Consider the following 10491-nt stretch of genomic DNA (forward strand, 5'->3'; position numbering starts at 1 on the left):
TAACCCTGGACACTCATGGATGCTTTGACAAGACACGGCTTTTCTGCAGATAATCCGTAAGTAGCTGTTTTTACCACATACATTTATATGTATTTTTCTTCCATTTCTTTCTATTATTTTTTATGTACCCAATTTCCTGTTTTAACATTTTCCGAAAGAAAATTTCAGCAATTATATTTTTCTTAATACTGAACCCATTATTCAGACCAGCTAAAAATAATTAAGGTAATACATAAAACATATTTATAATGTAAAAAACACTGATGTCAAAGTCTGTACATAAGAGAAACCACAGATTATCCTGAATAACTGAGGACAGGATCATGACTTAGTCCGTAGACCGTGAGCCCTGCTGCCCCCGACCAGACAATCTGAGGAAGCGGCCCCCGTCACGTTGGGGTTGCTCTGCAGCTGAAGAGCCTCACCAGGGCCTGCTTTATGTCCTTGTTTCTGAGACTGTAGATGAAGGGGTTCAGCATGGGGGTGACCACCGTGTACATCACCGAGGCTGTTGCACTGTCCCTGGAGTCGTGGGTAGCGGCGGAGCTGAGGTACACGCCGAGCGCCGTCCCGTAGAACAGGGAGACCACGGAGAGGTGAGACCCGCAGGTGGAGAAGGCTTTGTACCTGCCGCTCGCTGAGGAGATTTTCAAAACAGAGGACACAATCTTAGAGTAGGACAAAAGGACGCCACTGAGAGGAATCATCCCCACAACCCCCGCTGCTAAATATATCACCAGCTCATTGAGGAAGGTGTCAGAACAGGCAAGCTGGATCACCTGGTCCAGTTCACAGAAGAAGTGAGGGATTTGCAGCTGTGAGCAAAAGGACAGTCGCAAAACCATTAAGCTGTGTAACAGAGCATGCAGAAGACTTAACACCCAGGATGCAAGAAGCAGGAGGCCACAGAACTGGGGGTTCATGATGACCGTGTAGTGCAGGGGATGGCAGATGGCCACAAACCGGTCATAGGCCATGGCTGTCAGGAGGAAGTTGTCCACTCCTCCAAAGAGTATGTAGAAAAACACCTGGCTGAAACAGCCCGCGTAGGTGATGGCTTTGTTCTGTGTCTGGATGTTGAACAGCATCTTGGGGATGGTGGTGGAGGTGAAGCCAATGTCGGCCAAGGACAGGTTGGCGAGGAAGAAGTACATGGGGGTGTGCAGGTGGGGGTCCGTGACGCTGGCCAGGATGATGAGGAGATTCCCAGTGACCGTGACCAAGTACATGGCCAAGAATGACCAGAAGAGGAGGGGCTGCAGGGAGGCCTCTTCTGAGAGCCCCAGGAGGGTGAACGCTGTGGGGTGGGTTTGGTTTCCTGGCGCCAGGTCGCTGGTGAGCCTGGGGGATGGAGACAGAAGTGATGTCAACTTAACCACAGCAGAGCAATCAAGGAATGAGTTTAAATGGGCGATTTCATTTTAAATATATTCAGTTAATGAATTCCATGTTATCGAGCCAGTGCCTCTCACCTGATGCTGAAAATGTTAGCCATGGATACATCTAATACAAGCATTTTTCCAAGTCAAAATTTTCTTTGAAAATTTCCTGAGTTCTTCTTTTAAATACAAGACTAATTATATTATCCAAGTATTGTTGGAATCATGAAGAAAAAGTAGTGAGACTGACTTTGAAAAATCCTAGCCCTAGGGCCTCCCTTACTCTCAGCACTATGCAGCATCCTGCGCCCAATCCCCAGCCAGGGAGCTGACCTGCATGGTGCAGCAAGACCTCTCCTTTTCACCACCTGCTCCCCTGCAGTATATTTCAGTAGATCTGACTGTTCTGCTCCACACTATTATCCTGTGAGTCCTCTTACCCCCCACACCTCTGGCCTGTACACCAGTTGTACTAGGCATACATAATAAGTAAATAAATCCTTTAAAAAAAAAGAAAATCCTAGCCCCAAACAAGTTTTCTTCTAAGTATATATGTGGTCTTGGTAAATAATATTTCATATGGTGATTATTTTGTTAAGTAAAATAATTCAGTTGGTCGAAGAGGTGGATTCTAGAGGAAACGTGATAATCACTTCCGATTATGAGTCTTTGAACAAAATTTTGAAGTCAACAGGATTTTTTATATAAAGGAGACATCTCGTGGTAACAATATATGCCTGAGGACATTGGGCTTGGGGACATAGCCAGTGTTCCTGCATAGTTACAGAACCAGAAGTAGGGGTGTGACAGGAGGGGCACTCCAGGTAAGGGGTGAGATGAGAGGTTGGCAGGAGGCCCTAACATCCTGCTGCTGTGCAAGTTCCTGCCTGTCACATTGTACATTTGCTGATCTTCTAGTGTGTAGGTTGTGTTACATGTGCTGTGCCAAACTGTAATGTCTTTCCCTCACATTTCATCTAAATTCCGAATGCTGGATTGTAGAAGACAGCTTCACTTGGGATAGCTGTCCAATCTGTGTTTCTCTTTACCTGTAATAAGGATTATTTCCCTTATTTCAGCCACACACGCACACTTTCTGATCCACTTTTAGGGCATTTTGTCCTGTGCGTTGAAGCACAGCTGAGAATTGTAAATCAAATCACTGAGGACAACGAAAAGAGGAAGTGTTTAGTTTTCAAAGAATCAGCTCTCCAGAAATGTTGTAAAGAAAGTTGTTATTTACCTCTGCATTTTAACACACTGGATACCTAAACACACAGAAACTCGCCCTATATCCTTATTTATTTATTCATTTATTTTTTTGTAACTGAGGTAGTATTGGGGAACCCCCACCAGGTATTGGCACCACAGTGCACCCACCCCCACTCACCCATATTCCACCACTGCAGACCATTGTGCTTCTATCTCTCTCATCTATGCCCTCCCCCAGGATGCCCCCTTTGTGTCTCAGCTCTGTAGTCAGCCATCAAGGGTTAGTTTTTCACACTGTATTCAGTGACCATAAATCTGCCATAGGAAATTTAATTCTTATTTATATCGATGAACTTTATGATAAAATTGGTTTTGCGATATATCGTTTCTCTTAAAGTGGCAGTTTCCAAGAATATATCCATGACAGTAAGTGAGAAATTAATGTATTCACTATACTCTGACACCTCACCCTGATTTCCTTTAGTTGGGAATAGTAGATAAATACATATTGCATGAGCTACATGAAGAATATGGTCTCACATAAAATAATGACAAGTTGAGAAGAACAGACAGGGAAATGCTAGTGGAGAACACGCAAGAGGAATTTTCATATCCTGAGACTCACACCATTAGGGGGTTAGACCTGGGTTTACATGAATGAAGTAGAATAAAAAAAGTAAAGCCCGCAGTAAAATATCCGAAGCATTGTCTGAACACACCGTGGACATTGATTAACAGTTCTCGTCCATCAGTTGTGTGTACCTGTGTATGTGTGTGTGTCATTTCTCTATGTATGTGTGGGTTGGTAAACTTCATCACAGACTAAAGACAGGTCTGACTTTAGGCCACAGTAAGAAGAATCTGGCATCATTGCATACAGGAGAGAAGTATTTAAAAGGTCAGTTCTTGCTAATGAGGAAAGACCATGTGAGTGATGCCCCAACTGAAGGACCAGTCTGGGTGGAGAACAGTTACCTTGGACACCAGGGCCCCCAGGCCGACTGACCCCCTGTAACTCCACTCACTTGTAATGGGGTTGCTTTTTCATGTCACAAGTCATTGCCTATAGAAATACCAGAGAGCGCCTAAGTATGTGTTTTCCAGAGGAGACACCTAGAATGATCAGCAAGCACATGAGGAGGAGCTAGTGTCACTCACCAGGGAAATGCAAATCCGAACCAGGAGCTGTCACCTCACAGCTGCTGACAGAGCTCCCAGGGAGAGGACCAAAGGTCAGCACTGGGGTGGGGTGCAGAGAGCCTGGGGTGCTGTCAGTGGCTAATACACTTCTGCAGCCAAGGAGGAAAAGAGAACAGTGGAGCCTCAAAATAGCAAAGTTAGACTCCCCTGTTACAAAAGCCATGAAAACAGGACATCATAAAGCTCTCGGCATCCCCTTGTTTATTGAGTCAAAATTTAGAAGTAACCTGCGAGTCCATCAGTGGACGAATATAACAAATAATGTGTACACGTCTAGATATAAAATATATAGGCCTTCTCTTCATATAGGATGGCCCTTAATTGTCCAAATAAATATACATGAATTATGTAAAACATACAATGTGTAATACACACACAGGATATTGTGTTACTATAATACACATTCTATATAATAAAATATCTATATAATAAACTATCCAGTCAAGAGAAAGAAGGACACCCTGCCTAGTGTGACAACCTGAGCACCTAAGAATGTTCTGCTATGTGACAGAAGTCAGAAAACTAGACATACTGCATATCACTTCTGTGTGCGCTCCTAAAACAGACTTAAATTTGTGACCCGGACTGGAAGGGGTTTTGGAAGAAGTTGTTTCAGGACACAAACTTGAAGCTGGAGGATGAATAAGGTTCTGGAATCTCCTGCATTGTGCCATAGTCAGCAGTGCTTTCTTACAACTTTCTAAGTTGTAGAGAGATTATCGCTGAAGCATTTTGTGACAAAAGTAAATATTGTGTGTATGGATGGAGGTGTTCGCTGGTGCTGCAGTGATAATCCTATTGCAAAATGTAAATATATCAAATCAACATGTTTTTCTCCAACTTACACACTGTTTCAATTCAATTAAATCTCAGTGAAAATACGACAGATGACATCACAAAAGTGAGGAGACAGAGTAAGGAGGAAAAACAGATGTGACATGAACACAAGGTGTATGATAGCTTACTACCACTAAAATGGCAAGAAAACAGCCGATGTTTAAAATACATGGTGGGACACAAAGGCTCGACTGAGGCCACACAAAACTGAAAACTTTGAAATATTTTGTACAATAATCTCTACATATATGGGAGAATTAGTGCAAAAAAATTACTTTGAAAACTCCTAATTTGATTGACTATTTGAATCACAAACCAGAATAAAAACACAGAAACTTTGGGTAAATGAACTGTTAGAATGAACAGAATTTATAATAGAAAAAAGCAAAATTGTAACAATCAGAACTATGCAGATTTACAAGTATTAGAGTGGTGGCAAAGTAAAACTCTTTAGTCTCCCCCAACTGACATTAAAGAAAAAGGATGACTTCTGTGAGCACCTGCTGTGAGGGAACACTACACACTGTTCCTCTCCTCAGCTGCTCTGTGAGGTCATCCATCCCCATTACTCTGGATCTCTCCAACACAGAGGCCATGCTCATCACCCCGTCACCCCATCATCCCCTTCACATTAAACACTTTATTTCCTGCTGCCTCAACTCCAGACCTTCCTGGATCTGTCCTAACTTTGCTGGAACCACGTTAAGCCCCCACTCCCCCTTCAGTCTCATCCTAACAGATTTTCCTTCCTGTCTCTTCCCTGTCAGCACCATCTCTGTATTGTTGAGAGCAGTGGACAGTCCTGAGTCACAAATTAAGTAAATTAATTATAAATTGATGAGTCCGTCAAGCAAGAGAACAAGGGAACCTCTTGTCCCTGGGCCTGGTTTGATCTCTGTGACCTGAGGCAGAACTTCTCAGTTTGCATTTTCCCTGGATCTGTCCCAAGTGCCTGCTGGGCTCTGAGACTCACCTGGGTGGGGGCTGTGAGGGGGGCTTCTCCATGTAGCTTCTGAGTCCCTCCTGGACGCTTGAGGATGGATCTGGGCTGTGTCACAGGCAGGATTTCAGGAGGGCGCCAAGGGCTGGTCCCTGGGCAGAGGTCGGGCTCCACAGACAGGAATCATGTCCTCTCCGGTCCCGGGTTGGACAGTCTGAGGGACCGAGGGAGACAGGGTATTTACCGCACTCCACACGGTCTCATTAGCCACAACAACTGTCCTGCTCCACGCTGTGAGCTCATGATTTCCCTGTGGACACTTGACTGGACAGAAGGAAAGTTCCTTAATGATTCTCTGATCCCGATCCTGAGAGACTAGATTAGATGTCAAGTGCATCCAGTTTTAGTTACTCCTTTTTCATGAACTCCTGCACCTTCCAGAGCTGTAACCATCGAGCACCTTATTCTCACTCTGTGTTCAAGTTTTCAGTATGTCTGTGCCTGAGGAGCCCATCTTGACTTGACACCCTAGATCATCAAGGCACAAATATTTTGGGGGCACAGACCGCCCCCATATGCCCAATAGTGCTATTCCACTCTAATTAAGCAGAGAACTGTGTTCCTTTATATAAAACCTTAGACACCACACTCCTTGTTTTCATGGCACTTTTGCAAAAGCAAATGGGAATTTTTTGTGTTTGTTTTTGTTGTGACTGCAGCAGCCTTATGTTTGAAACTCTAGAAGGAAACGCCTGTGTTCCTATCCAGCCAATATGCAGGTCCAAAGAGCAAAGATTTTTGTAACTGCCAACTCACCCTTTAGCCTGTGCACCTCCTCAGCCCCCCAAAGAGTAAGCAGGTGTCCTGCTTAGCAGCACAGGGAAGTGCTAACATGCTGTGCCGCTGGCAGCAGGGGGCACTGCCCACTCCTGACATGGGCCTCAAAGTCCTCACAGGTCACCATCGTCATCCCAAGCAGCAGTTGTCTGAGCAATCTGTAAATTGGGCCCAGACTTCACTGCCGAAGCATGTTCCGTGACAGCCCCAGTGGGCAGGAGCAGGCGTGACAGTGAACTCCATGACAACGAACTCCAAGTGAGGGTCTCCAGTTGCTTTTCTAGCAGCCAGAAGAAGGGCCTGTGACGGACTCATCTCAGTTCTGAAAATTATTCTTTTGGAGACAATCGATTTTCCTTCACTTTCCTGTCCGTAGTGTCCACTTCGTTGCCACACAACTCAACAGGGATGTTTTCACACCCAGTACCAGGTCTCTATGCAAGTTAGGCACGTTCTGGGAAATAACTCGATGTTACATCAAGCAATCTAATGGCACATGGGTTTGCACCAATAGCCTCTCTCCGTCCACCAGATGTGTCCTAACCAGTGGGGTACCTCATGTTGAGCTTGGCACGTCTCTGTGGGTGTGGAACAGGAGAGGAAGGACCTCAACACCCGGGTACTTTATGTGTCTTTATTTGTCAGAATTACGCTGTGCAAATACATCCTCCCTTCAGTAGTCTGAGTGAGTGTTACCCTGCTGTTTTCTTGGACTGTACAGCAGCATTTGGTTTGATACAGTCCCAATTATTTATGTTCTCCTTTGTTTCCTTTGCTGCTGGGGAGGCTTCCCCAAACACATCTGAAATTTATATTATAGAGTGTTTTGCCCAAATTTTCTTCTATGTGTGCTCTAGTTTGAGGTCTTACATCAAAGACTTTTATTTATTTAGAATTGATTTTTGTGTGTTTTGAGATAGAGAAATCTAGTTTCATTCTTTTGCTTGTGTGCCCAGTTTTCCCAATATAATTTCCTGACGAGGCTTTCCTTGCTCCAGTGTACATTCTTGGCTCAAATTTGTAGATTAAGTGTTCCTAGAAGTCTGGTTTCATTCTGGAGTCTTGTTTCTATCCCATTGGTCTCTGTGTCTGATAAAATTCCCGTACCATTTTAATTATCCAGTGTTTTAATTATTATAACTTTATAAAACAGTTTGAAGTCTGGTATTGTAATAATGAAGTTTTCCCTTTTTTGTCAGTTTCTTTGCTTTCCAGGGTCTTTTTTGGTCCTGTATGAATTTTGGTAATGTATATTTTATATTTTAAAGTGTGTCATTGATAATTCCAGGTGATTGTGTTGACTCTGTGTAGTGCTTTGTGGAGGATGGTCATTGTGGCCACATTGATTCTTCCAGCCCATGAGCAAGTAATAAATTTCCATTTCTTTGTGTCTTTTTGCATCTCTTTTGACAGAGTCTTATAGTTTTCTTTATTCAGGCCCTTTTCATTCTTTGTTAAGTTTACTAACTAGGTATTTAACTTTTATTTATTTTGGTGATATTGTAAGACGGATCGCTTTATTGATTTTTTTCTCACCTAACTCATTGTTTATATATAGGAAGGCAGCTGATTTTTTTTAGATTTATTTATTTATTTATACAAGCACTGGGTATAGTCAGAACCGCGGGAGGATGAGAGGATTCACCAGAGCCAGAATGGGGAGCAGAACAGGCAGAATGACAAAATACACTGCAGAGGGGAGCAGCGGGCGCGACAGGAGAGGTCTGCTGCGCCATGTGGCACCCTCGCAGGCTGGCTGGGGATCGAACCGGCGCTGCAGAGGCTGAGGGCAGCTTCACAGCCCAGCACTCAACCGCTGCAGAAAGGCAGCTGATTTTGTTTGTGTTTATATCTTCCCACTTAAACTGCACTGGTTTATTGTTTCAGTTAGATCCAACATCCATGTAGCCTGCAAACCCTAAAAACTGGACATAAGTGGAACTCATCCTAAAATAATAAACACTATTTCAGACACTTATTTCTTAAAACATCCATGTGAATATTGGTTTATTATTCCCACAATATTATACGCAAGAAAACATACTTTGGACCATCTTTTTTTAAAAATAGTTTAAGAAAGCCGTTGAAGCTTGTGTAATCTTTTTTGTTTTATGTATAAAATACCATACAGTATGGATGCCTAATTTCTTATAGCTCCTCTCATTCACTATTTATACATTTTATTTTATACTATAAAATAAGTTTATTATTCACTTTGAAACATAAGTTAATTTTAATGCAAAGCTATTTATTAAATGAGACACTCCCATTAAATTCTTTTCCATTTCCTTTGAGTTTGGCTTTTAATATTTTAAATTGAAGTAACCTTGCATTATAACATTATATAAATATCAGATATGCACGATTATTCATCAACAGGTTTATGCGGCATTATTCACTGCTAAATTTTCAAATTTATCTTTCATTATACCATTTCCCTCTGATTCTGATTTAACCCCCCCATTCCCACATGTTTCTGTGAGCCACTAATTGTTCTTACATAGTCCAAAAGTATATTTTGTTTTATTGACATGACTTGCTTATTTGTTTTCTTTATCACATATGAGTGAAATCATATGTTATTTGACTTTCTCTGTTTTGCTTATTTCAGTTAGGATATTCTGTTGTTATCCTCTGTTGCTGCAAATGGTGCAATTTCATCTTTAATACCTAAATAGTATTCCTTTATCTACATATACCACCTCTTGTGTCCATTTATCCATCATTGGACACTTGGATAGTTTCTGTCTCTTGACTAGTTGGATAATTCTGCCTCTTGTTCCTGACTCTTGCCTCTTGACTATTGCAGTGAACATGGGTGACGCAACCTCTTTGAATTAGTGGGTTTTTTTGTGTATTTTTCAATTACATACTCAGAAGTGAGACAATTGGATCATAGGGAACTTATATTCGTCAGATTTTGAGGCATTTCTATACTGCTTCCAGAACAGATGCACAAGTTTACATTCCACCAACATTATATAAGTGTTTCCTCTTCTGGTCTGAGACCCTGTGAGGTCAGTGACCAGTCCAGGAATGGAAATCTCCAGCCTCTACCAGAGTTAAGAAATCAGAGTTTTCAGGCAGAGCCCAGATGGCTTCATAATGGATCCCAGAGCAGAGACAGGACAGTGGGACAGAGAACACAGCACTCCTTTGTAAAGTATCAAGCAGACTTGCAGCATTTGCAACCCAGGTCCCTCAGTGGACAGCAGGGCTAGTGGTTTCAGTGGTCACTGCCTGTGGAAACTGCCTAGCCAAGCTGTGCAATGGGCAAACAGCCCACATAGGTGCCCCCTTCATATCCAGGCCAGCTGAGTCCAGAGATGTAACCCTGTGGACTAGACCCAGCTCCAGTCACCAGGAGACTCAATCCGTGGCAGGAACGACCAGAGGGAGGTGGGTGGAAGGTTCCGACAACTGAAGACCAATTGGAGCTTCTGTAGAGGGTGGGGGGAGGAGGTGGAGGTGACAGAGTTCACTTCTCAACAAACTCAGACAACACTTAAGTCCCAGACTCCCCACTGCCCTCCTCACCCCAAGGTAAACTAGAAGAGAAACAATTAAACTGACCCCCAGCACCCCAGCTGTACACCTGGAAATGAGGTGACATCAACTTAGAAACCAAGGAACTTCTGAGTGCAGGAAGAAAAAAAAAAGCAGAACAGAAGTTCTGGCTATAAATACAGGAGAGAGAAGCAGAGGAGTCTCAGCGACATGGAGCAACAACATTAAATACACCCGTGAGTTATGGGAGGTGACTCAGGGCAGACGGGCAGCTGCGAGACCTTAGAGAGAAGATAAAAGAACCGGAGGGTCTTCACCAAAGAGATGGACAATGTTAAGACACACAAAAGTGTCTAAATGTAAATGAACCCAAATATAGAAAATGTTTTAAGTAGAATTAAACTGGCAAACAAAATAACTTGAGAAAATGATGATCCAAATGTATAAATCACCCAATAAGAAAAACAGAAATGAGAATTAGACACAGGAAAAATAAGGCAACACTACAAACAATGTCAAACTCAATTAGAAGTGGAAACATAGGGATAGTGGATGAAGGGAGAAGGGAGGAGTTTTGCC

At 42.9% G+C, this 10491-nt stretch overlaps 1 protein-coding gene across 1 annotated transcript; it reads right to left on the reverse strand.

Moving 5' to 3' along the window:
• Nucleotides 1–389: 389 nt before the first annotated feature.
• On the reverse strand, nucleotides 390–1229 carry LOC311180643 (olfactory receptor 7A10-like; the record flags this gene model as incomplete). Its single annotated transcript, XM_084248557.1, has 1 exon — nucleotides 390–1229. One exon carries the CDS (start codon nucleotides 1227–1229, stop codon nucleotides 390–392), a length of 840 nt encoding a protein of 279 aa, XP_084104683.1.
• Nucleotides 1230–10491: the final 9262 nt, after the last annotated feature.

Source organism: Talpa europaea (assembly GCF_964194135.1).
Source record: "Talpa europaea genome assembly, chromosome: 12".
NCBI classification, from domain to species: domain Eukaryota; kingdom Metazoa; phylum Chordata; class Mammalia; order Eulipotyphla; family Talpidae; genus Talpa; species Talpa europaea.